Source organism: Zonotrichia albicollis, chromosome 15, assembly GCF_047830755.1.
Source record: "Zonotrichia albicollis isolate bZonAlb1 chromosome 15, bZonAlb1.hap1, whole genome shotgun sequence".
In the NCBI taxonomy this organism is placed as follows: domain Eukaryota; kingdom Metazoa; phylum Chordata; class Aves; order Passeriformes; family Passerellidae; genus Zonotrichia; species Zonotrichia albicollis.
Window position 1 is genome coordinate 16,498,002 of NC_133833.1, and position 26,288 is coordinate 16,524,289.

The 26,288-nt window shown below is 61.4% G+C and overlaps 1 protein-coding gene across 5 annotated transcripts in view; it reads left to right on the top strand.

Moving 5' to 3' along the window:
* Positions 1-6,500: 6,500 nt before the first annotated feature.
* PCDH1 (protocadherin 1) overlaps positions 6,501-26,288 on the top strand; it is a 58,513-nt gene continuing 38,725 nt past the window's right edge. Inside the window, exons 1-3 of one of the 5 annotated variants that reach the window (XM_074552187.1) lie at positions 6,501-6,659; positions 13,943-14,757; positions 16,294-18,486. In XM_074552187.1, the coding sequence (XP_074408288.1) occupies positions 13,960-14,757; positions 16,294-18,486 (2,991 nt within the window). In that variant the 5' untranslated portion in view covers positions 6,501-6,659; positions 13,943-13,959. Of the gene's footprint in view, positions 6,660-6,710; positions 6,868-7,536; positions 7,919-7,967; positions 8,452-13,942; positions 14,758-16,293; positions 18,487-26,288 lie in introns of those variants that run through there. The other 4 variants (XM_074552188.1, XM_074552186.1, XM_074552184.1 and 1 more) reach the window with 4 other exon arrangements.

The following is a 26,288-nucleotide window of genomic DNA, read 5'->3' on the forward strand; positions in this document are numbered from 1 at the left end:
CCCTCTCTCCATGCCCAGAGCTGCTCCTGTCCTGCCCAGCCCAGGCTCCAGGGGCAAGTCCCAGCCTGAGCAGAGGTTTCTGTGTGTCCCATCCCCGTGCCAGTCACGGGCAGGGCAGGTCTGGTCTGGTCTCCCCCCCCTGAGTCTGCTCCTGCTCCCTTGGGCCGCAGGATCCTGTGCAGGGAGGTCAGAGCTCCCCGACAGCTCCTGTTGGGAGGATGTGGAAACTTCCCTTCCCCGGTGCCTGCTTGCTTGTCTCCAGGGCTGGACCATCTCCCAGCAGCAGCTGGAGGTGGGATTTCAGGCAGGAGACCGTTGGACCCTAACAAAAGCAGGAAATGGGTGTAATTCTCCTTCGGAGGAATGAATAGCAGATCCCCGGAGGAGGGGAGGCGAGGCCAGCTCAGCAGCAGGACGTGAGAAACTCAGCTCATTCCTCCTAAGGCTGCACTTCCTGAGAGCTTCCCCCTTCCTGCTGCTCTCCAGCCTCTCCCCAGCTCTGCCAGAGTCTCAGCAGCCCCAGGAGGACAGGAAGCACCAGAATCCTGGCCAGGTGCCTGCTCCCAAACCTGCTGCTGCCAGGCCATGGGCAGCCCAGCATGGGGACAGCCCAGGGGGACAGGGGACATGAATGATGTGATTCAGTGGGTGACTAAATCAATCCTGGTTTTGGATTGAGATGAGCTTGAAGGCCACTTCCAACCCAAACCATGCTGTGATTCCATGACTCTGTGACCCCAGACCTCTGTACAGCCCCACTCACTCCTTCCTTACACCCAAGAGCAGGAATTTGAGTGGTTTGGGACTAAAGAGAGTGTCAGGGGCAGGGGTGGGAGGGAGGCCAGCACAGCCCAGACCACTGGCATGGGCACAATGCTGGGAACAGCAGGAGCTGCCCTTGGGGGTGGCTCCCAGCCTGGGGAACATGGGATGTTGGAGCATCCCATGGGTTTCCAACAGCCTGGGAGTGCCAGGGAAGCTCCTCTCCAGCCTGAACCCCAGGATCAGCTCAGGCCCTGAGCACCAAAGCTCCATCAGCCCCCAGGGTTTCATTTTGGGACTCTGCTGCTGCTTCTTGAGGAGTTCTCTGGTGCCGCAGAGGATGGGTGGGGACTGTAGAAACCTTCCTGAACCCTGGAGCAGGGCATTGATTAATCAGTGCTTGAATAATTGCAGGGCACTGCAGACATTGTGCTCCCTGTGGAGGGAAGGGATGAGGTGGAGGATAGGGCCAGGCAGGTCACTCACCCCAGCCCATCCTCGCCTCAGCCTCAGGGCTGCTCCCAGGATTAAATGGTTTCTTTTTAAAAGTGAGATCTAATCTGGTGACAAAAGCTGCAGCAGTGCTGTGAGCCCATCATCTTTCCAAGAAAAGCTCCTCCAGCCTTCAAATGCTCTCACCACTTGGATGCTGGATTTCAATCCAAGGCTCAATCTGCCTCTCTTCAGCTCCAGCCCTGCTCTGGTTCCTCCTTGCTGTGGGATTTGAGGGCTCCCCACTCTGTTTTCCGTGTGGGAGCACACAGGCCAGGTGCTCAGATCACCTGATAGCAGAGTTTTAGCAGCATCACACCCCCAGGCCTGGCTTTCCCAGCCTGTGGTCGGGTCTGCGTGCTCCTCCCAGCTCTCTGGTGTTCCCCTGCCATCCCCGAGTGTGGGTGCAGACAAAGAGCTCCAGCAGGGCGCTGTTCACTGATTTGCAGCCCCCACACATCAGCACACAATGATCCCTAATTACCCTTTCACAGACAAATCTGCATCGCTGGACCAGGCAGATATTCCTGGGAGGGCTTAAAGCTGGCTTGGTTGCTGGTTAAAAGCCAGGGTTCCTCTCCCCAGCCTGTATGGGCATGTCCAGAGTCGCTGCTTTCCAAGATCCAGCCTGAGGGCTTCAAATCCAACCTTCAGCCACAGATCTATTCCGGATATCTGCAGTCAAACACCCCCTGACCATTTAACCAGCTGAAAACATCCTCTTCCCTTTCTGTCTCATCGCTCTGGGTGTCATTTTCCAGCTTTCCCAGCAAAGATTTCATCTCTTCATCTCCATCATTGATAAAAATGTTTCATAGCAGCGGCCGAAGCGCGGGGCCCCGGGGGAAGGAGGTGGGAATAATGCTCCTTTCTGCTCTCTCCCCATTAGCAGCCCCCTCGGAGATCTGCCAGGGAAGCAGTTTGAATCCATCTCATCTGTGCCCTGTTAATTCCTTCTAATGCAAGTTTTAATCAAAATGTCAGGTGGAAGGAAGTCAAATGCCTCGGAGAGATCCGAGTGTGCTCTATCAACACAAGTGCCTCTCTCCCCCAGCCCTGTCACACACAGACAGGTCTGGGTGACAGCTCTGCTGGCCCTGCCACCAACACTGTCTGCAGCTCCTGAGGCTGGGGACATCACATCACCAGAGGGGACTTGTCCCAGGGATGCACGTGTGGATGGAAACCAATGGGACACCAGCAACCCCCCCTGAGTAATGCCCTCACCACCTTCTCCAGGCCTAGACCCACATTTTCCCCTCATTATCCAGGGAATGTTGCTTCCTGAGGAAGGGGAAGAGCTGTCTGTGATGCTCAGCCCCAATGTCCATGCCAGGAGGAGCTCCCAGTGTGGCAATGGTGGAGCTCATGTGGCCCTGAGGGACAGGGGACAGTGATCCCTGAGGAAGGGTCCCTGAGGAAAAGTCCCAAAGGAAAAGTCCCTGAGGAAGGGGATGAGCTTTCAAGGATGGATGAGGAAAATGGAGATGCTCAGCCCCAATGTCCATCCCAGGAGGAGCTCCCAGTGTGGCAATGGTGGAGCTCATATGGCCCTGAGGGACAGGGGACAGTGATCCCTGAGGAACGGTCCCTAAGGAAAGGTCCCTGAGGAAGGGGATGAGCTTTCAGGGCTGGATGAGAAGATTGGAGATGCTCAGCCCCAATGTCCATCCCAGGAGGAGCTTCCAGTGTGGCAATGGTGGAGCTCATGTGGCCCTGAGGGACAAGGGACAGTGCTCCTGAGGCTGGGAAGAGCTTTCAGGGCTGGATGAGGAGAGTGGAGATGCTCAGCCCCAATGTACATTCCAGGAGGAGTTCCCAGCCCTGTGCCCTGGGATGTGGGGTGGGCCGAGCACTGTGGGAGGACCAGGGCTCAGGGGCTTCCCCAGCTTGAAGGATCTTTCATCCTCCGTCACCACAAAGCCAGGCCAGATCTGCATTTGCAGCAGCCCACAGAAGCTGCCTCTGTTGTCTTATTTTTGTTATTTTTGAGAGGATATTTTAGCGCTGAGCACATTCCCTCCTGTTGCCATGGCAGCCGTGACAGGGGTTATATACCGTGAGAAAAATACCAAAATTAATGAGTGAGTGAAAGAGCAGCCAAGAGAAAAACAAGGTTAAAAAAAGAGTTAAAACAGTAATAAAAACAATCTCCCAATAATTTGGCAGCGAGCATCCCACAGGCAAGACAGGCGGCGAACACGGGAGCCCCGCGGCTCCTCGCTGGATCCCAGCTGGGGCTGGCTGCCCACAGCCCGTGGCCAGAGCACTACAGCCCATGGCCAGAGCACTGCCGCTGTCTGAGGGCCGTGCTGGATCCCAGCCTGTGACCAGAGCACTGCTGCAGTCCCAGGGATGCTCCAGATCCCAGCCCGTGGCTGGAGCGTTGCCGTGCTCCCAGGAATGCCCTATCTCCCAGCCCCTGGTCAGAGCATCGCTGCCATCCCAGGGATGCCCTGGATCTCAGCCTTGGCCACAGTGTTGCTGTGGTCCCAAGGATGCCCTGGATCCCAGCCTCTGGCTGGAGCATCACCACAATCCCAGGGATCCCCTGGATCCCAGCCCATGGCTGGAGCATCACCGCAGTCCCAGGGACACACCAGATCCCAGTCTCTGGCCAGAGCATTGCCATGCTCCCAGGGACACGCTGGATCCCAGCCTGTGGCCCGAGCATCACTGCAGTCCCAGGGATGCTCCAGATCCTAGCCTATGGCCAGAACATCACCGTGCTCCTAGGGCTGCACTGGATCCCAACCCGCGGCCAGAGCATCACCATGGTCCCAGGGAATGCTCCACATCCCATCCCATGGCCACTGCATCGCCACTGTCTCAGAGATGCTCTGGATCGCAGCCTGTGGCTGGAGCATCGCCACGCTCCCTGGGCCACACTGGATCCCAGCCCATGGCCGGAGCATCGCTGTGATCCCAGGGACACTCTGGATCTCAGCCCCTGGACAGAGCGTCACTGTAGTCCCAGGGACACACCAGATCCTGGCCCATGGCCGGAGCATCACCACAATCCCAGGGATGCTCTGGAACCCAGCCCGTGGCCTGAACACCACTGCAGTTCCAGGGATGCTCTGGATCCTGGCCTGTGGCTGGAGCATCACTGTGATCCCAGGGAAACACCAGATCCCAGCCCTGGCTGGAGCATCACTGTGATCCCAGGGACACAGCAGATCCCAGCCTTGGTCAGAGCATCACTGTGATCCCAGGGACACACCAGATCCCAGCCTTGGCCGGAGCATCGCCGCCATCCCAGGGCCGCGCTGCTCCCACTCCATCCCACCGACGCTCCGGATGGGGCTGCGCCCACCCAGCTCCTTCCCCCGCAAACCTGCAGCCCTCGGTGACGCAGGAGGCGAGCGGAGGAGAAGTTCTTTAATGTGCTCATTTCCTCGCATTTGGGTTTTGAGGATCTTTTTGTTTTTAATTGTAGAAACAAGCGGATTGTCAGAACATCTGTGTTATTAGCATTTGCTGCCCAAATCCGAGCTGCTGCTTCTCCTGCGGAGCCCAGAGCTGATGAGAGAGAGAACAGAGGAGCCTTTGAACTCCTTGCAGCAGACGGCAGCCAGGTTGCTGCGTGTGCGTGTTGGGGAGGGGGTATTTATTCTCTTGTAAGGTTCATTTGCTCTCCGTGTTTCCCTTTCTTCTCGCTTTCCCAGAGATTTAGCTGGATGCTCTTCCCTCGCAGGCTTTGTTCTTCTGACAAGGCCCCACCGGCAGCAGGGAGCTGCTGCCTCTGTGTGATGCCAGGGCAGCCCAGCACGGGGCACCTGGAGCAGCCCAGCACGGGGGACCCGGAACTCGGGGCAAGGCAGAGCCTCCAGCAGCAGCTCCGGGGGCGGTGGCACTGCCAGCCCTGCAGGGGCTCACCGAATAACTCTGCACACAGAGCTGCAGCCTCAGGGCTTCTTGTTGCTCAGACTGGCTCTGCTTTCTGGGAATGGTGAAGACAAGGTGAGGATGGGTGACTCATCTGGAGCTGCTACATACACGGGGTGGAATTCTTCCCTGGTAGGGTGGTGAGACCCAGGTTGCCCAGAGAAGCTGAGGATGCTCCATCCCTGGAAGTGTTTAGGGTAAGGTTGGACGGGGCTCAGAGCACCCTGGGATAGTGCAAGGTGCCCCTGCCAGACAAGGGTGGAATGAAATGGTCTTTGAGCTCCTTTCCAGCCCAAACCATTCTTGGATTCTACAATAACGCTCAGGAGAAGGAAGTACAGGGAAAAGCAAGCTTCCTGTGTTGTCAGAGGGCAAGGAGCACTCTGGGAGGGACTTTCAAAGCCACTGGGGTGGAGGAGGAAGGCAGAGATGGATGAGGCAGCCCTGGGATGCCAGGCCAGCAGGGCCTGGACACGGTGTCCCCCCTGCTCCCCAGGCCACGGGTGCTGCTGGCACTGCAGCGGCTCTGCCAGGCTGCTCCCCTGGGCTGCACAGAGGTGGCTCCTGATGCCAGGCCACATTTCCCCTGCATTCCTAGAGCCTGGACCTGTCCCTCAGTAACATGTGTGATCAGAGGCTGAGGTGACAGTCACGGGTGTCCCACAAACCAGCGGCATCCAGTGATCCCTGTACGTGCCCAGCTCCCCAGCACTCCCTGTGCTGCTGCCCATCGACTCCTTCACTGCCCCGTGACTCTTGTGAAATGCAAACCTTTGGTCCCCAGCAATCTCTAAAGTTTGCTGTCCCTGCTCCACGGGCAGCCTCAGATCCACGGGGTCACTCTTTCGGTTTCTCCCTTCTCCCCAGCTCTCTGTTCCCCCAAGGAGGGCTGCCAGTTACTGATCCATCAAATCTCCCCTTGTCTTCGGAGAATTTCCTTCCCACTCCTTGCCCAGCTCACGCTGGATCAGCAGGGCACAGCCTGACAAACCCCACAGCTCCTCTCCCTGCCCCAAAGGTGGGCTGTGACCTTCCCCGGCTTCTCAATTCACATCTCCTGCTAAATTGGCTTCATGTGAATTGACACTCAGAAAAAAACCGTGCACATACACACGGAGGAGCCGACATCTCCGGAGGAGCAGAAAGTCTGGGAGGAGAGCTGGGCTTGACTCGCCAGCCCCCTTTTCCTGCCCAGCGGGATGCAGCCCTGCCACGGCCTGAACCCGCTTGTTGCCGGGGAAAAGCGGGGAGATTTGGGAGAAAAGCACGGCAATTTTGGGGGCAAAACGGGGCGATTTAGGGGGTGAGATAGAGCCGGGCTGCTCCGAGCAGGCAGGCGCAGCCTCTAGATGGTGCAGTCATGCAGCCGAGCTGAGCATGTGTGCAGCGAAGGGCGCTGCGCAACAGGTTGGCGTAGCTCAGCGGGGAGACGCGCTCCCATCCTCGCTGCGGCGGAGCGGGAAGGACTTTCCAGCATCCTGGCGAGAAATCCGCGCCGCAGCCGGCCCGGAAAGCGGGTGAGGGGCAGCGCCACGGGCTGCGAGACCCTCGGAGGGTGCTGAGGGTTCTGGCAGGGTCGAGCTGCGGCTGCAGCCCCCGGCACGGAGCGCGGCCGCTCCTTGCAGGAGCGCGGAGGCGGCGGAGGCAGCACGGGAAGGGACAGCCCTGGATGGAACACGCTGTCCCCAGGCCCCGGGGACCTGGCTGGGCCATCCGAGGTGCCGGGTGAGGAGCCAGCTGAGGGAGAGCAGCTTGTGAAAGCATCGCAGGGGCGCTGGGAGCTCGCGGTGCTTTGGGAGCCGCAGGAGCTCCGTGCCTGCTGCGCCCCGACACCCCGCGATAAATAAAGCCGTGATTCACCGAGGTGTGCCGGCTCCAGCCCCGGCCCCCAGCCAGCAGGGCGGCTCTGCAGCCTGCCCTCAGCCCTGCTGGGCCGGAGAGGCCGGGGTGGGTGGGCACAGCCCCCGCCGAGCTCGGTGCCACACGGAGGGACCCTCCCGGCTGCTCTGGTCCGGGTCCCTGCCGTGTGCACGGGGTTTGTGGGGCTGTGAAGCGCGCCGGCTGGAAGAATAAACGAGCGAATTAATTATTAAGAGCACCGAGAGGGGAGTGAGGAGGGAGACCCGAGCCGCACGTGTGCGGGCGCGGAGCGGAGAGGTCCTCGGGGTGAGGGGATCCGGGGGACCGCGGCGAGCCCCGCTCTCCCCGGGCACGGCGCTGGGCGCGGTGCCGGCAGCCCCGGGCCGGGCGGCTCTGCCCGGCAGCCTCTGCCCGCTGGTCCCGGCAGCCCGGCCGGGCTCGGGATCTGATAAGGAGCCGGAGCTCCACCTCCCCGTGGTGGCGGCGGCGAGAGGCGGAGGCAGCGGCGGGCGGGGGGGGGAAGGGGCCGTGCCTGCGCTGCGCTTCCCCTGCACATCCTCACACACACCGAGGGACGGAGGCGGGCACGGACCGAGCTGCCCACCGGGGCTGCCTCCAGCCTGAGCCGCCGCTCCGCCGGAGGAGCCGCAGCCCCGGCCCGGGGAGGGGGGCGGTTCCCACGGGACATTTATATATTTTTTGCCCCCCCTCCCCATTTTTTTCTTTTTTTTTTTTCTTTTTTTTTTTTCTTTTTTTTTTCCCAGTATTTTTTTCCGTTTGATTTCATCCGTGGATAACGCTCGAGAGGAGCCGGGGGGGTGGGGGGAGCGCGGTCCCGGTGGGAAGGAGGCGATGGAGACGCCGCGGGACCAGCGCGCAGGGGCTCGGCACGGAGCGCAGCGCCGGCACCATCCAAGTAAGAGCTGCGGAGGGGCCGGGACCCCCGCCCGCAGCCAGGCACAGCCGCGGGGGGGTGCGGGATGCCCCGCGCCGGAGCTCGGCGCTGTGCGGGAGCGCGGGGCCGGGCGGCGGCGGGAGCGGCGCTGGCGAGCATCCCGCTCCCGAGCATCCCGCATCCCTCCGCTCCGCTCCGCGCCGGGCTGCGCGGGGCTCCGCGCACAGCGGGGCGGCTCCCGCTCGTCCCCGGTCCCGCCCGGCGCTGCCACTTGTTGTTGTGCGGCGCGGAGCGGAGCGCGGCCAGCCCCGCACAGCGCAGGGCGGGCGGGAGGTGCGGGAGGGCGGCTGTGGCGGGCGGTGCGCGCGTGTTTCGGGGTGTTTGTTTTTCCGCGTGGGGGTGGCCCTGGGTGTGTGCCCCTCGTCCAGCCCTGGGTGTGTGCGCCCGCGGGGTGCGCGGCTGCGTGGGAGCCGCACAAGTTGCGGGTGAGCCGGGAGCCGGCTGGGAGCGGGGCTGTGCGGGAGCCGGAGCGGCGGCGAGCGAGGGGCTCCGGGGTGAGGAGGGGTGTCCGCGTGGGGTGCGTGTGACACCGGGGTGCGGGGACGCGAGTGGGGTGCGTGTGTCTGTGTGAGTAGCTGTGTGTGTGTGACGGGTGTGCGTGCGGTGAGTGTGTCAGCGGGCTCCGAGTGTGTCAGAGAGATCCGAGTGTGTCGGCGAGCTCCCAGTGTGTCAGCCGGCTCCGACCGTGTTAGCGGGTTTCGAGTGTGTCAGCAGGCTCCGAGTGTGTCAGAGGACTCTGAGTGTGTCAGCCAGCTCTGAGTGTGTCAGGGGCTCCGAGTGTGTCAGCCAGCTCCGAGTGTGTCAGCCGGCTCCGAGTGTGTCAGCGGGTTCTGAGTGTGTCAGCGGGCTCTGAGTGTGTGAGCCAGCTCTGAGTGTGTCAGTCGGCTCCGAGTGTGTTAGCCAGCTCCCAGTGTGTCAGCGGGCTCTGAGTGTGTTAGCGGGCTGTGTTTGCCCACGCCGCGGCGGATCCCTGTTTCCCGGTACGCGGGGCTGAGCGCGGAGCCGGTGTCGGCAGAGCGGCTCCCGTGGTTTTGTCACGGGTGTCTGCGTGCGTGTGTCCGTGCGTGTGTCCGTGCGTGTCTCTGTGCGTGTGCTCGGGGCTGCCGGAGCCGCCTGAGGGAGCGGTGGCTCCGCTCGCTCCGTGCCCGCAGCCGGAGCCTCAGCCCGGGCAGCGCCGCGGGGAGCGGGGGAGCCTCGGCCGCGGGGCCGGCAGCGCACCCGGCCTCCATCCTCCCTCCCGGTCCCCGCAGAGGCAGCAGCGGCTCCGCGGAGGGCTGCGAGGCCGGGGGGACCCTGTGCCCCTTCCCCAAGGTCCCCCCGACCCTCCCGGCTGCATCCCCCGAGCGGAGCCGCTCCCGCTGTGCCCGGCTCCCAGCGGCCCTGCCGGGCTGTTCCAGGCCCGCGACATTTCTGTCTTGCCCCAGGGCCGCTCTCCAGCCGGGGTGCAGGGTGGGATGGTGGCGGGGGGGGACAGAGCCCGGAGTGGCTGTGGGGAACCCACGGCTGGAGGATGAGGGTGCCGCTCCAGGGAGGCTCTGACAGGTCTCTGCCTCGCCGGCTGCCAGACTTGGAAGGGATGTGGAGAAGGCAGCGAGAGGAGGGAGGGCCCTGGGCTTTGCCGGCTTTTCATCGCCGCCCAGCTCCTCAGGGATGGTTTTGGGGTGACGCTGTTGCCAGGCCAGCGGGGTTCCTCCTCGCAGGGTGCTCCGGCTCCCGGCGCTCGGGCCCAGCCTGCAGAATCGCCGAGCAGCCGCAGTGGCGGCCGGAGCTGGAGCAAACCCTGGGAAGTGCTACGGAATACCCAGGATTCAGCCCAGCCGTGCCTTCGGCGCAGGACTGACCATCAGCGGCCGCGTTCTCGGCTCGCACGGTCCCTGAGCTCCGCGTGGAGCTGCGATGAGCTGTTTGCTGCTCGCTCCAGCTCCGGGTGTCGGAGCCGGGCTGGGGGGAGCGTGGAGGGGGGATTAGCACTTGTGTGCTCAGTGCAGGCTTTGGACAGACTTGTGAGCCGTGGCTCCGAGCCACGCAATCAGCGGCTGGGAGCGAGGAGAGGCTGGACTTTGGTGCCCATTGCCGAAGCGGCGCTGCCTCCCGTGGAACGGGGCCAGCAGGCTGTGGGAATCACAGGGAGCACAGGCTTGTTCAAGCAGTTGCTTAAATTTGCGGCGCTTTATAACCTCTCTCATTAAGGCTTGTTTTTTTTTGGTGGGGATGGCTGAATTCTGTCGGATTTTGCATGCCACTGTCCTCCGAGAGCTTCCCAGTCATGCATTAAGCAGCGTGACTAACGCCTCTCTCATGTGGTTCAGTCTCTCTCACACACTCCCCGTAGGGAGAATTGTGTGTGCGGAGGAATAGTTGTTTTGGGAGGGGCTTTTATTTTTAAGTGCTCTGTGCTTTGCCAGCAGGTTGGAAAAAGGTGCCTGGCACCAGAGAAGAAAGTGTGGGATGGTCCTTAGATCCCATGGGAAAATAGCCTGGTGCCTTGGACTGGCCCCTGGGAAGCCTGTGTCTCCTGCACAGACGTGCTTGTGGAGGCTTCCTCCTCCTCCTCCTCCTCCTCCTCCTCCTCACGCCCAGCTCTGGGCTCTCACGTCTTCACCGTGTCATTCACACCCCTGGGTGCCTGGGTGCCAAGCAGGATTCCTGACCCTGCTGATTCCATATCCTGCCCAGCCCTGGGCCCCTCGTGCCATCCAGCCCCTCAGGCTGTCAGGCCCTTTCCTCCTCGCAGTTCCCTGCTCTGCAGGGTGCCTTCCCTCACCTGCAGGAATGGCGCTGGGGATCAGACTCCAGCCCTGGTTTTGGAGCAGAAATCCTGGGTGCTGGGCACCTTTGGGTGACACCCTTCCTCCTCCAGGCTGGCACAGGGTTCCTGGCATTTCCAGCTGCTGGGCCCTCCCTCAGCCGTGTGAGGCACCAGCATTGCCTTGAGACTTTCCCCTTTCCTGGCGATCTTTCACCTCGCACCAGGGCTTAGTCAGGATATGGCTACGTCACCAGCACCAGGCCCAGCCCAGTGCAAACAGCCCAGCAGCGGGCACGGTGCCTCTCCCAGGCCGGGCATCCTCCAGGAGCCCTTTCCCAGCAGCTGGAGCTGCCCATGTTCCCTGTCCTCACTTACAGGAGCGCAGGGCTGGCAGACCTCGGGGCAGGTTCACCCCATGGAGGCAGCTGGGTGAGGGGGTCTGGTGTGAGCACACCCGGGGGGTGGCAGACACGAGCGTGACCCAGGTGCCAGGGCCCCCGCACGGGTGACATCACACACGTGCACAGGGGCATGCGCACACGCGGGCACACGGGCTGTGTGGGGCGCACACACGTGCAGGAGCCCGAGCTCACGCCCGGGACATGGGCCCGGAGCGGGCAGGGATGTGCTCCTTGCCTCATGGGACACAGCTGCACACCCTGCCAGGGCACAGGTGGGACAGTGTGCCTTTAGCTATGGACACAGGGCCGTGCTCCAGGCAGGTGCACACTCTGGAATGCTCACAGTGCACACCCAGCATGGACACACACATGTGTGCACAGATTGCCTGTGCTGGTGCAAAAATCTGTTGTGTTTCTGCCTGGCTCCTGACCTCCTCCATCCTCAGCCCGGTCCAGCGATGGAAGATGTCCTGCTCTCTTTCCTCATCCCTTCCTCCTGGAGTCACACATCCCTTGCTGGTTGGGGCAGCTCTGCACGGCCTCAGCCAGCTGGGGATGGCTCTGCTCTGCACAAAGGAAGGGGCAGGACAAGGGAGCAGAGGCAAGCTTGGCTCCAGGGCCACAGTCTCCTCTCCAGGCATAGAGATGTATTTTCACTGCAGAGGCAGAGCTCATCTCATCCATGTCCCCATGTCCATGGGGAAACAGAGGGGTGGAGGGACCGGGAGCTGTTGGCTTGTGGGAAGTACCAAGGAGCACAGTGCAGGATGTTCTGCTTGCTGATGGTCCATACCATGCCAGGCTAACCAGGAACTTGGCACTTGCAGCATGGCACCACGGAGGGGGATGGTGATGGAGCGCTTGCCCATAGAGTGTTGGCTTGTCCTTGGGTGCAGAGTGTGGAGAGAGGGAGCGATGGGAGCGGCGAGAGCTGGGTGATGCTGTGGAGCCTTGCCAGATGTTTGTGGCTGTTGATTTTAGGGCATCCAATCCCTGGGTTTTTGGGTGCCAGTGAGCTGTGTTGAACCACTTTATGCTCACAGCTCAGCAGAAGCTCCTGGACCCTGGAGGCAGAAAATATGTTCCCAGAATGGAACAGGAAAGCTGGTGGCCAAGCACAGCACCAGACAGGGGCTTGGTGGCAGGGCATGTGGCTTGGCACAGGAGGGGACAGCCTGTGGGGCTGGCATGGCCTGGGCAGTGTGTGGGCACAGAGAAGAGGTACCCGTGGTGGGTGCAGCAGTGCAGGGGTGCAGCAGTGCAGGGGTGCAGCGGTGCAGGGGTGCAGCGGTGCAGGGGTGTCTCTGCAATGCAGGGGGGCAGCGCTCCCGGCACTGCACTGCAGCAGCGGGGTGGGCACCAGCACGGGGTGGGCACCCAGTGCGTGCCATGTCCCAGACTGGAGTGGGAGGGAAGGAAGGAACAGTGTGTCTGCAGTGAGGAAGGGAACAGGAGCTGCTGGCGCAGGGTGTGGGGTTGCCTAGTGACTGTGCAGCGAGGGGGATGCTGTGCTGCCGTTGCAGTGAGCCGGGGCTGGGCACTGCTGGGGGCTGCCTGGGGGCTCCTGCACTGCAGCGCAGCCTGGGCAGGGACCCCGTGTCCCTCTGACTGCCGGGACACCGGAGGTGGCAGTGCTCCACAGGCCGTGCAGGAGGGATGAGGCTCAGGGCCCTGCATCCCTGCAGTGCCGGGTGGGTGGTGCCTCTGTACCTGGCAGTGCGAGGCTGGCAGTGCCACTGTGCTGGCAGTGCAGCGAGGGCAGCGCTGCTCTGCTCCTGCCACAGCGGTGCCCTGCAGCCCTGCAGTGCTGGAAGGGTGGCAGCCCTGCACCATCACCCCATGGCCCTGCACTGCCCTGCAGCCCTGCAGTGCTGGACAGGCAGCATCCCTGGAGCGCCTCGTGTTCCTGCAGTGCTGGATGGGCGGCAGTCCTGCATTCCTGCAGTGTCCGGTGTCCCCAGAGTGGTGGCTGCTGCTGTTCCTGCAGTGCAGGCAGTGATGGATGGCAGGGAGCTGTATGCTGGCAGTGCCCCGTGTCCCTGCAGTGCTGGGTGCATGGCAGCCCTGCATCCCTGCAGTGATCATGGCCCTCCATCCCTGCATGGGTGGCAGCCCTGCATCCCTGCAGTGCTCCTGTGTCCCTGGGTGGGTGTCAGTCCTGTATCCCTTCAATGTCCCATGGTCCTGCAGTGCCGTGTGGATGTCAGCCCCGCATCCCTGCGGTGCTGGATGGATGTCAGCCCCACATTCCTGCAGTGCCGTGTGGATGTCAGCCCCACATCCCTGCAGTGCTGGGTGGGTGTCAGCCCCACATCCCTGCAGAGCAGGCAGAACTCCCCGTTTGGTGCTCCCGTTTCTGCAGTGCTGGCGGCTGCGTGCAGTGCCCGTGTGTCCCTGCCATGCATGGCAGGCAGTGCCCCTGCACTGGTGGCACACAATGCTCCTGTGTTTGGGTGGTGAGAAGCTGTCTCAGAGTCTGGCCGGCTCCCATCGGGTTGTTGGCAGCAGGCTGCCTGCAGTCCACCCTGTTAGTGTGCCTCGTTGGGTCTAATTACAGTTGGTGTGGTGACGAAGAGGGTGGACAGTGGCAGGAGTGGCTTCCTGCAAGTGGCAGGGCTGAGGTTTCAATGACAGGGTTACTCACTCCAGCAGGGCGTTGCAGGAACGTTGCAAGCTGGGACGGGTCCTTCAGGGCACTGGAGGCTGCCAGGAGCCGGCCCCAGCTGCCCCTTCCCTTGGGGAGCTGTGCCAGGACCGTGTGCGGCCCCGCATGGTGCAGGGGTGAGCCAGGGAAGGGGGCTGGTCGCTAACCTCCGGTGTCTGTGTCTCCTGCAGCTCCCCTGCAGCGCAGGATGAACCCGCTGGCATCCTGCCTGGGCCTGTGGCTCCTGTGCCAGCTCCCTGCCCTGGCCTCGGGGACACGTGCGGTCTACAAAGTGCAGGAGGAACAGCCCCCCAACACCCTCATAGGGAGCCTGGCCTCTGACTACGGCTTACCAGACATGGGGCACCTCTACAAGCTGGAAGTGGGGGCCCCGTACCTGCGTGTGGATGGCAAGACTGGGGACATTTACACCACAGAGACCTCCATCGACCGGGAGAGCCTGCGGGAGTGCCAGCACCTCCTGCCCGGAGAGCCCTGCTTCCTGGAGTTCGAGGTGTCCATCACCAACCTGAACGCCAACAGCAGCCCGCGCCTGCTCGAGGGGCAGATCGAGGTGCTCGATATCAATGACAACACCCCCAACTTCGCCTCGCCCGTCCTCACCCTCTCCATCCCTGAGAACACCAATGTCGGGACGCTCTTTCCCATCCCGCTGGCCATGGACCGGGACTCGGGCCCCAATGGTGTTGCCTCCTACGAGCTGATGGCTGGTCCGGAGGCGCAGGAGCTCTTTGGGCTGCAGGTGGCCGAGGACCAGGATGAGAAGCAGCCCCAGCTGATCGTCATGGGGAACCTGGACCGGGAGCAGTGGGACTCCTATGATCTGACCATCAAGGTGCAGGATGGGGGGAACCCCCCTCGGGCGAGCAGTGCCCTGCTCCGCATCACCATCCTGGACATGAACGACAATGCACCCAAGTTTGAGAAGGCCCTGTACGAGGCAGAGCTCTCTGAAAACAGCCCTGTGGGGCACTCCGTCCTCCAGGTGAGTGCACGGGACTCTTCTCGTCACCATTTCCCCTCCTGCCTGGCTGCAGGGACAACCCAGGAGCACTGACCCCACATGTGATTCCTGTAGGGAGGAGGGAGGGTTGAATGGAGGAGCTCACAGTGTCACCCAGGGCCAGTGGGCAGGCAGGTCCCAGGGATATCACATCTGCTCAAGTGAAGAGAGGGTGCACAGGAAGGCACAGCTGGAGTGGGGCTGCAGGACATGGCTGAGGGGCAGCAGCAGAGCTGCAGGGAGGGAGCAGGGTTCTGGGTTACTGGGAGGGCTGGGACCTGAGGGCCACCGGGAGCCTGGCTTGGGGCCAGCGTGGTCTCAGTACTGCCCGCAGACAAGACATAGAGCCTTTCATAAGTTGCATTCCCTTGGCTGCTCCATGGAAACTCAGGAGGTGGGGATAGGGAGCATCTCTGCTGCCCGTGCGCAGGGCTGGCCACGCTCCGGAGGTGCCCTGCTGTCTGCAGGGAGCGGGGGCTCTGCCTCGGCTCAGGCAGTGCTGCAAACTGGCCCAGAGAGCCCAGGGGCCTGGATCTTGGTGGATTTGGCTTGGAGGGGGCATTGAGATGATAGTAGTCGACATCTCTTTATCTGCAGCTGCCATCTTAATAAGCGGAGCGCGGCCAGCTCTCATCTGCCTGCTAATTCTGATGTGAATTTTTTAAGAATTCATTTTTCACTGTTAAGAGAATGGGAGTTGGAAGCAGATAAGGGAGCTGCATGGCCAGGAGGAGAATGGGCTGAGATGCCGCTGCTGCCATTGCTCAGCTTTTATCTTTCAGGGGGAAAATGACTTCCGCCTGTTTTGTGAGTGGAGGTAAAAGGTGGAATTTACATTTAACAACTTTCGTTCTCCATCCAAATCTGCTGAGCAAGATAACGGCGGAGCAGCAAATGGTGCAGAGAAGAGGCTGCTCAGAGAGCCGATTAGGGAGGCAAATGTTAGACAAACCTCATCTTCTTTAGAAAGCAAATAATAGGTGTAGAGGCAGGTTTATGGGGATGCAGGGCTCCTGGCAGGCGGGCAGGGATGGATGGTGCTGTGCAGGGCTTAGGCAGCCCCAGTCCCTGCGTGGCTGCATCCCCAGATGCCGCGATGGAGCTGCTGCAGCTCCGCACAGGGTTGCCTCCCTCCTTGCCCTCACCTGAGCCAGGCAGCTGCTCCAGCCCCTCCTCGGGGGCACAGCTGGAGCAGTCCCTCCCTGCTGCTGGCTGGGTCTCAGTGGCACGGTTCCATGGTTGTGGAGGATTCCCTGCGTGCCGGAGCCGGCTGGGAGGGGAGCGCAGCTGACCGGCCCAGCCGGTTTCTCCGGAAGAGCGAGGCAGAGCCTCCGTGCCCGAGGGTGGCTCCCAGCTGCTCTGCCGGTCCCAGGCTCTTTGCCCCACAGTCCTTGGCCCCAGAAGAGGAAATCCTGGTTTTTCCCCCCGGCTGTCCTCAGGGAAAGCCGTGGTGGTTTGTGGAGGGGCTCGCTGCACTGTGCCCTTGTCCTGCTCACCACTTGTCCCTCTGTCCCCCAGGTGAAAGCCAACGATTCGGACCAGGGCGCTAACGCCGAGATCGACTACTCCTTCCACCAGGCCTCGGACATGGTGCGGCGGCTGCTGCGCCTGGACCGTGCCACGGGGCTCATCACCGTGCAGGGCCCCATCGACCGCGAGGACATCGGCACTCTCAAGTTCTCCGTCATGGCCAAGGACAAGGGCGCCAACCCCAAGAGCGCCCGCACGCAGGTGGTGGTCACCATCAAGGACATGAATGACAACGCTCCTTCCATAGAGATCCGGGGCATAGGGTTGGTCACCCACCAGGATGGCATGGCCAACATCTCGGAGGACGTGCCAGTAGAGACAGCAGTGGCTCTGGTGCAGGTGTCCGACCGAGATGAGGGTGAAAACGCTGTGGTGACCTGTGTGGTGGCCGGTGACGTCCCATTCCAGCTGCGCCAGGCCAGTGAGACAGGGAGTGACAGCAAGAAGAAATACTTCCTGCAGACCACCACGCCACTGGACTACGAGTCGGTGAAGGAGTACACGATTGAGATTGTGGCCGTGGACTCGGGGAACCCGCCCCTCTCCAGCACCAACTCCTTGAAGGTGCAGGTGATGGACGTCAATGACAACGCCCCTGTCTTCAGCCAGAGCTTCACTGAGGTGGCCTTCCCTGAGAACAACGAGCCCGATGAGCTGGTCATGGAGGTGAGTGCCACTGATGCTGACAGCGGCTCCAACGCCAAGCTGGTTTATTCCCTGGTGACAGACCCCTCCTCCAAGGGCGCCTTCACCATTGACCCTGACTCTGGGGAGATCCGGGTGAAGGCGGTGCTGGACCGAGAGCAGCGGGAGCGCTACGAGTTCTTGGTGGTGGCAGAAGATAAGGGCAGCCCTAGCAAGCAGGGCACAGCATCTGTGGCCATCAACGTCATGGACAGGAATGACAACGACCCCAAGTTCATGCTGAGCGGCTACAACTTCTCAGTGATGGAGAACATGCCACCCCTCAGCCCCGTGGGCATGGTGACGGTCATCGATGCTGACAAAGGAGAAAATGCCCGGATCCAGCTGTCAGTGGAGCAAGACAACGGGGATTTTGTCATCCAAAATGGCACTGGCACCATCCTCTCCAGCATCTCTTTCGACCGGGAGCAGCAGAGCACCTACACCTTCCGACTCAAGGCGGTGGATGGTGGGGATCCCCCCAGGTCTGCCTACGTGGGAGTGACCATCAACGTCTTGGATGAGAATGACAATGCCCCCTTCATCACTTCCCCCTCCAACGCCACCTACAAGCACATCCTGCCCCACACCAGCCCCGGCCAGCAGGTGAGCAAGGTCAAGGCGGAGGACATCGACTCGGGCATCAACGCCGAGCTGATCTACAGCATTACAGGAGGAAACCCCTTTGAGCTCTTCCAGATCTCCCCGCAGAGCGGTGACATCACTCTGGAGAAGGAGATCCTGCGCAAGCACCACGGCCTGCACCGCCTGGTCGTGCGCGTCAACGACAAGGGCAAGCCCTCGCGGCACGGCACGGCCCTGGTGCACTTCTACGTCAACGAGACGCTGGCCAACCGCACGCTGCTGGACACGCTGGTGGGGCACAGCCTGGACACCCCACTGGACATCGACATCGCCGGCGACCCCGAGTACGAGCGCAGCAAGCAGCGGAGCAACATCCTCTTCGGGGTCATCGCCGGCATTGTGGCTGTCACCCTGGTCATAGTGCTGGTGGTTCTGGTGCGCTACTGCCGGCAGCGCGAGGCCAAGAGCGGCTACCAGGCGGGCAAGAAGGAGACCAAGGACCTGTACGCACCCAAGCAGGCCAGCAAGGGTGGGAAGAGCAAGAACAAGGTGAAGAAGAGCAAGTCTCCCAAGCCACCCAAGCCCACGGAGGATGAGGAGGAGACGGGGCTGCAGAAATCGCTGAAGTTCAACCTCATGAACGACTCTGTCAGCGACAGCCCCCGGATCCACCTGCCCCTGAACTACCCTCCGGGCAGCCCGGACCTGGGCCGCCACTACCGCTCCAACTCGCCGCTGCCCTCCATCCAGCTGCAGCCTCAGTCACCCTCTGCCTCCAAGAAGCACCAAGTGGTGCAGGACCTGCCGGCCACCAACACCTTTGTTGGCACCGGGGACAACAACTCGACGGGCTCCGAGCAGTACTCGGACTACAGCTACCGCACCAACCCCCAGAAATACACCAACAAGCAGGTAGGAGAGCTCATCCTGAGGCCGGCAGCGGCGCCCCCGCTGCACCGGGGAGCCATCTGGACAGAGGTGTGGGAGTGAGCGTGGACTGGCCCCCAGCCCTGCATGTGTGGCCCAGGGGGCTGGCGTTGGACTACCCCGGAGCCGAGCCACAGAGCCTGAACGTGGTGCAGGGAGGGGATGGGGATGCTGTGGGGGAGGCCGAAACTGTCCGAGCCCTTGTCCGAGCGCCCGGGGCTGGGTCCTGGCGGCGCTGCCTGGGTGACGGTGACGCGAAGGGCACTGCATGTGTGTGGCTCTGCATGTGGGGCTCTGGGCAGGGAATGCCACCCGCCTGCATCCCCTTTGGGGACCACTCTAACAGCACCAAGGAGGGTGATGCCCACCCTCCCATCCCTCCCTCCGCTTGGGCTGGCTCATGGGGAGGAGGGACTGGTCCTGCTCCTGCCACAGCTGGGTTCCAGCCCTGCCCTGCTCCAGGGAGCAGTTGGGAAGGCTCTGGCCTCACTGTTGCCAGCCAGGCTCTGCTGGTGTGGCTGAGCCTGCCACCATCCCTGCACCAGGGCACCTCAAAGGGCGCTGTGGCTGCCTGGGCAGGTGGGGCTGGGCGGAGGAGCAAAGCTCTGCCTTTTTCCCAGGCTCAGGCTCCGGCTTCCCCCAGGCTTGGGCCCTCTGCCATAGCCAGCACGGTGCAATCTGGGCTTCCCATAGCACGAGCACCGAGCCTGGAGCTGTGGCTCTGCAGGAGAGGGTCTGCAGATCCTAGTGGCACAGGAATGTCCCATCCGTGTGGCAGGGCTGGGGCTGTGCTGGGGCCGGGGGACAGGGGCACTGAGGTCTCTGCTGCGGTCGGGTCACTGCTCTTGGTGTTGCCGGGGGGGGGTCTCTGCGTGCAGAAAGGGTGGAGGCAGGTCTTGGCTGCTCGCTGGTGTGCACTGGAGCTTGGAGCTGAGCCACGAGGTCGTGGGCTGAGTGTGGAGCTTGCAGGACCCTCTTTCTCGGGCTGTCTGACCACTTAGGAGCTTGCACCACATTTCTGCTTTGGCACTTCTGTCTTTAACCAGCCAGGGAGGGAGAGGGGGAGCGAGTGCCTGTGGCTTTGTCTTCTTCCTGGGGCCCCACGGGTGAGGACCACCCACTCTCCCCCATGCTGTACCCCCTGTGCCCCATGAGACCCCTGCCCTCCTCTTTGTACCCCAGTGAGCGGCAGGCTGGGCTCCTGCCGTGGGGCTGAGCTCAGCTGCCCTGTTGGATTTGAGTTCAATAAAGTTTTCTATTTTTGACCGGTTGTGCCTTATTTTCCCTGCTGCCCCTGAGAAGGCTCTCCCAGGAATTTCCCAGGCATATTTTCCATGTCCTTGGCCACTGGAGCACTCAGGCCCTGTGGAGGCCAGAAGTGATGCTCAGTGAGCTGGCCATCTCCACAAACCCTCCACCACACCCCAGCATGGTCAGTCCAGAGGCCTCATGGTGCTGACACTTCATCCCCAGGTTGACATGTCCCATGTCTAGTCAGGCCATCTGAAGATGTCCCTCCAGGACAGGGTTCCCAACACCTGCACACACACACACCTGTGTGGTTGTGGACGCAGCCCGAGCCATGGCCCAGCTTCCATTTCATTTCACACCAACATCCTCCCTCAAAGCTTCTCCTGGTTGATCCCCACATCCTCTTGAGCCACACCCGTGTCCCACAGCCAGAGCATGGAGGAGCAGATCCCTGTGCCTGGCTAGCCTGACCCAAATCCCTCTGGCACGGGCTGGCAGCCGCCGCTCCCGCGCCGCAGTGCTGCAATGAGGGCGCACGCGGTTGCAGATGGAGCCTTGGCGTGTCAGATCCCGGTGCTCCCCCACCCTGGGAGGGGATGGGAAGGAGAGATCCTCTCAGGAAGGCTTGCTCCAGCCAGGTGGTCCTGCTCCCCATGCAGATGGCTCTGCCCTGAATGGGATCTCCTGGCGGGATGGATGGGGGTGATGCCAATGCCATGGGGCTCGCTCGGGGTCCTGTCTCCAGCTGTTTGGAGAAAAAATGGACCCTGGTAGGCAGGAACAGTCCAAGACCCCTCTCCCGCCAGCCACCACCCCATCTCAGGGCTCTCCTCCCTGGCCACCCGTTCCTGTTTCTCCTGGTTTTTCTTCCAAACTGGGACACCCATCCCTGCTCCTGTCACACCAGTTCACCTCTTCCCCAGGGCCTCCAGTGGCCTCACCAGGCTGCTGGGGCTGAGGAGCTCCGGCGCTGGGAGAGATTAGATCAGCCGGGGAAACCAGTGGTTCTGGCTTCGGTGGTTTGAGCCCTGTGCCAGCCTTGGCTCTCACAGCCTCCTCGTTTGTTTTGCTAACAGCATAAGGTTTTATCTTGAACCATCCAGGAAGTGTCTGGGCCTCCTGGGCAGGCAGGGCTGGGACCCGCAGGGAGATGCGATGGCTGCAGAGGAGGAAAGGAGACACCAGCAACCACCTCAATAACTGCTCCCCGCAGGGCTGGGCCGGGCAGTCTGGGGGCTTGGCTCAGCCCTGCTATCTGCTTCCCTTTGGGAACTTTCTGAGAGAAGTTTCCCTCCCTTCCTCGTCCTCGGCAGCTCTTTGATGAACCTGGGCTGAGAACTCAGGCGCTGGCGTGGGGAGCGGCTCTTTCTTCTGCCTGGCTCCCAGGCTCCATCCCTGTTTTACCGGGAGGGGATATTCTCCATCCTTTCCCAAGAGCTGCCCCGGGTCCTTGCAGCCCCCCAGCACACAGAAAGGCAGCTGGAGTGGTGTGAACTTGAGCAAGCTCAGCAGAGGTTCCTGCACCTGCCCGCAGGCTCGGAGCACGGTGCAGCATTAATTACTCTCTGCGGGAGGGGAGGAGAGGAATATTGTAGCTGTAATGGACAGAAATGAAATCGTCTTGTTTTAGAATTTAGCTCAGAGTCTCCATAAATTGCAGGTTTAGGTGCTGGCAGATGTCTGGGAACGTCTCCCACTGTCCTGGGTCAGTGGGTTTTCTCAAGGCCGCTGACGTGGAATGAGCTGATAAATGGATCCAGCAAGGAGCTGCAGATGGAGCTGAGGGTTCATGGGGGACCTGCCCTGCTTTCCCCCAGTTCCAGAGAGAAGCTGTGCTGGGAGCAGCTCCTCCACACTGTGAATCAGCTCCTGCTGCTGGGATCCACGGGGCCTGGGTCAGATTTGGCTCTGCCTGGCTGAGGTGGAATGAGGGAAGAGTCATTGAGGGGCTGCAGCTCCCTGGATCTGCTGGGAAGAGTGGCTGTGTCAAAGCACAGCAGCTTGTGAGCATCACTGGGGCACCTGGCGGGGCACAGGACAGGGTGGGGAGTGGGCAGTGACTGTGCTGGAGCATTGCTGAGGATGCTGAGGGCACCATGGATGAGGCAGGAACGTGTGGTGGCTCCTGGTGCATCTGTGCTGGGCACTTGGGTTGATGAGTGAGAGCACTGTGGGGCATTTGGGACTTCAAAAATGAGGAGATTCAGCCACAGAAGAGCAGCCCCTGGTACAGGCTGGATGTGCAGGCAGAGCCAGCGTGGGTGTGTGCAGGCTGTGCTGCAGGGGGAGGTGACAACGGGGTGTACCCAGCCTGTGTCCCCACACGGGGGAGGTGACAGGGGGATGCTCACTGCCAGCACCCTGTGCAGGTGGCACAGAGGGCAGCCTGGTCTCAGTGACAAGGGGGACAGGGACACAGGCACAGGCTGTGTGTCAGGGGCAGAGGATGCAGGGGATGCAGCTGGAGCCTCCCCCAGGGGAAGGTGGCACAGGGCAGGGTACAAGGCCTGTCCCCAAGGAGATGGCAGTGGGGACTGTGCAGCCTGGGCTGTGGCAGGAGGTGGCACAGGGGGTGCACAGCCCCAGGAGAGGGGCACAGGGGGTGCACAGCCCCAGGGAGGGGTGCACATGACTGTGCACAGGCTGTGCTGTGTGGAGGGTGGCACTGGGGTGGACACAGGGACAGCAGGTGACAGCAGGGTGGGCAGCCTAGGCCAGGTGACAGCTCTGTAGGCAGCGTCCTCAAGGACACAGTGGCACTGATTGTCCCCAGCACATCAGGGAGGTCATTGGGTCTCTCCTGCCTGGCAGTCCCCGGCCCCTCCAGCACTGGGACCTCATCCTTTCTCCCTTGAAGGCTCCCCCAGCCTGTGCTCCTTGACTGGGGCTGGGTGACAGCACTGCCCAGTTCCCCTCTTGCCATTCCTCCCTGCCCTCCTCTTCCTCTGCCTCCTCACAGCCTCAGCCTCTCCTCAGCCTGACGCCCTTGGAGCCAGCATTGCCCTTTCCTAGCTTGGACCTGGGGAACTCCTCCTTTCCCCCCCAGATCTTCCTGCTCCTTTCCCAGCTGTGTCTGCTCCTCTCCACCCTCTCTCCTGATCTCTCCCTTCTCCCTGGCTCTCCCCAGTCTCTGCTGACCATGCTGGCTGCAGTACAGAGGGATGCTGAGCCCTCCCAGCGCAGGGCTGAGCCCCTGGCTGGCTGAGCTGTGGATCCTGGGGGATGAAAGCCCTGGCTGTGTGTGCAGCCTCCTGCTCCAAGGCTCCCTGATTGATATTCCCAGCACTGCTCTGCCCGCTCGGGCTCTCAGCTGCAGTGCTGCTCCCTGGAGCGGGGCCCAGCCCTGCAGGCTGCAACAGCCAGCACCAAACCCTGGGGCAGAACCTGGGGCTGGGACAGGGCGTGTGCCCATGGTCCTGTGTGTCCCCGTGGTCTCTGTGTGTGTCCCCATGGTCCCTGTGTGTCCCCCTGTTCTCTGTGTGTCCCCATGGTCCCTGTGTGTCCCCGTGGTCCCTGTTTGTCCCCCTGTTCTCTGTGTGTCTCCAAGGTCCCTGTGTGTCCCCATGGTCCCTGTGTGTCCCCGTGGTCCCTGCATGTCCCTCTGTTTTCTGTGTGTCCCCATGGTCCCTGTGGTCCCTGCATGACCCTATGGTGTCTTTGTGTCCCTGTGGTCCCTGTGTGTGTCCCCATGGTCTCTGTGTGTCCCCATGGTCCCTGTGGTCCCTGTGTGTCCCCAGGCACTCGGTGGCCCTCAGCCCACAGAGCCCCAGAGGTGTGGATGGGATGGAGCACAGAGGGTGGATGCAGCTGGAGGGGGTGGAGGGTGGGGTGTTCCCAGTGAGGACAGAGCTGGGCTGTTCTGGGCTGTTCTGGGATGGGATGGAAGGAGGTTGCAGTAATGAGAGGGTGCAGGATGTAGGACAGGCCAGGGAGGTTGTTGTGGAGGGAACGAGGGCTGAGGAGTGCCTGGAGCAAAGGGCACAGAGTGGCTGGGATTGTGTCAGGGCTGGGGAGGGCAGCCCTGGGACAGCAGCAAAGGGGTGTTCTGTGCTCTGGGGGACTGCTGGGTCCCCCAGAGTGAATCTCCCGTGTGGGGCCGTGCCAGGGCAGGTCCAGAGAGCCCCTTGGTGGTTTGTGGGTGTTGGGCACTCAGCACCCGTGGTGCCCTGGCACACCTCCCGCTGGTTGGCACATCCTTAGGAATGCTGAGCCCTGTGCCAGGGCCAGATCACCTTCCTGCCCTCCGCCCTCATGCCCACACACCCCTGTGCTGTGAGAGCCCTGCCAGGAGCCCTGGGCACGGCCCATCCCCAGGGCATGGCTGGGCTGCCATTGCACAACCCAGCTCTGCTCCCGGCAGAAACCAAGATGGGCACTGCAGATTACTCCAAAAGAGGCTCCTCCTGCACTGCCCTGACCCTTCAGCACCCCAGAGAGCACAGAGAGCTCAGCTGGGGCACAGAAGGGTTGGGCAGGGGTGAGGAGGTCACCCCTGGCATCCTGGTGTCCCTTTTCTGGTCACCCCTGCCTGTGGCTGCAGCATCCCCCAGCCCAGCCGGGGTGAAGCTCAGCCTTGGCTTCACCTCTGTGGTCAGACCTGCAGCTCAGCCTCACTCAGCTTCCCCCCAACAGGTCCCTCACTGACCGTCTGTTGTCCTGACCCTTTCTGTTCTTTAGGAGAGCTACAAAAAAGATGGAGAGAGATTTTACACAGGCAGAGAGCGACAGGACAAGGGGAACTCTTTGAAACTAAAAGAGAAGAGATTTAGATGGGATATTGGGAATTAAAAATTCCTCTCTGGCAGGGTGGGCAGGCCCTGGCATAGGTGCCCAGAGCAGCTGTGGCTGCCCCTGGATCCCTGGCAGTGCCCAAGGCCAGGTTGGACATTGGGGCTGGAGCACCTGGGACAGTGGGAGATATCCCTGCCATGGCAGGGGTGGGATGAGATGAGCTTTAAGGTTCCTCTCAACTCAAACAATTCCATGATTCTATTCTCTGACTTTCTGAACTTTTCTGGAGGTCTCTCACCCTTGAGTACCTGGTTTCCACATCCTACCTGTAGTAAAGGCTTCTTTTCTGAGTGTGATTCGCAACCCAACCCTCTTGAGAGGAAGAGGAGGTCAGGCAGAGGACCAGAGAGAAAACAACTCCCCCAGATCCCTGTAGAAACATTCCTGGTTGTTTTGCATCAATGCCTGGTGTGGTGGGAGCTGTTTACTGCCTCAGCCCTTGAGCTGCTGGCAGGGAAGCGTGGGTGGGTTTGTGGTGGGAACGTGGGCTGTGACCTGCCAGGAGAGCAGGGAAAGCTCACCACCTCATTATTTCCATCCTCGTGGCACTCACAGCCAGGCCCTGTGGCTCCTGCCCAGAGATCCCTGAAGATGCCCCTTTCCTGGGATATAAACATCCTGCTGAGCTCCTCCCGCCTTGCAAAACACCCCTGTGATGTGCCTGCACATGGCACAGGGATCCTGGCACGCTCCGTCAAAGCTGGAGCCATCCTTTGGGGAGGGCAGCCATCCCACCTCCCTCCCTGGGAGCTGTCAGAGCAGCCTGCCCTGATTCAGCTCCTCGGAGACATCTTGAAAGGCCCCAGCAACCTGAGAGCCTGCAGCTATTTTGCTCCCACATGGCCTGGTTTTCACATCCTGCCAGCTCCCCCGTGCTCAGCAGCAGCTGCTGGGGGGGCTCCTCGTGGCTGAGCTCAGCACTGAGATCCTGCTGGAGCCATGTGTGATGTTCCCCTCACACTCACCCATTCATCCTCCTGCTTGTTCATCAGAAGCTCTTGAGCCGGTGGAAGGCAAACTCGTGTTTCAGGTGTTCTCATTCAGGTGATTCCAGGCTCTGTAAGCACCTGGAGGAGCTTGGGCGGGTTTTTTCCCAAGGATTTCCAGTGGATCACAGTTTATTAGGGGCTATTGGGGCGTCTCTTGCCCAGAGAGCTCAGAAACCTTTGCTAATGTGCTGGAAATTTGTCTGGAGCCAGGATCTGGTTTGATCAAGGATGTGATAGCAATCCTGGGATTTGAGGAGCTCATCCATCCCAGGGGTCCTGTGCCAGTGGGAATGGGAATTGGGGCAGTGCAGGCAAGATAAGTGGCTCTAAGAAGCCTCCCTATGACTTGTCCTACCTGTTTGATGTCTCCAAAGGAAGGTTTGTCTCACCTGGTATCTCCACTCATCGGGAGGTGCAGACCACTAAAGTGAGGGCTCTGCCCATCTCTGCAGCGTGTGGGTGCCCAGACCTCTGGAGCAGGCACAATTCCTTGGGCAGACAGGAAAAGCTGCTGCCCTTTGCCTGTGGAAATAGAGCTGCTTGCAAAACAGGTTTGCCCTCAGAGGAAAATTTTCAATTTGAAAGCAAATCAGGAAGAACTGAGAGTTTTTCCCCCTGTTTCCCAGGTCAATCAGAATATATATTATATATAAATATTTTTTTTCCTGGTAATGTCTAAAGGCATGATTTTGCCTGACCTTTTTGAGTTGAGCTCCATAATTAATACTTGGCTGGAGTCCTGAAGTGAAAGGTACC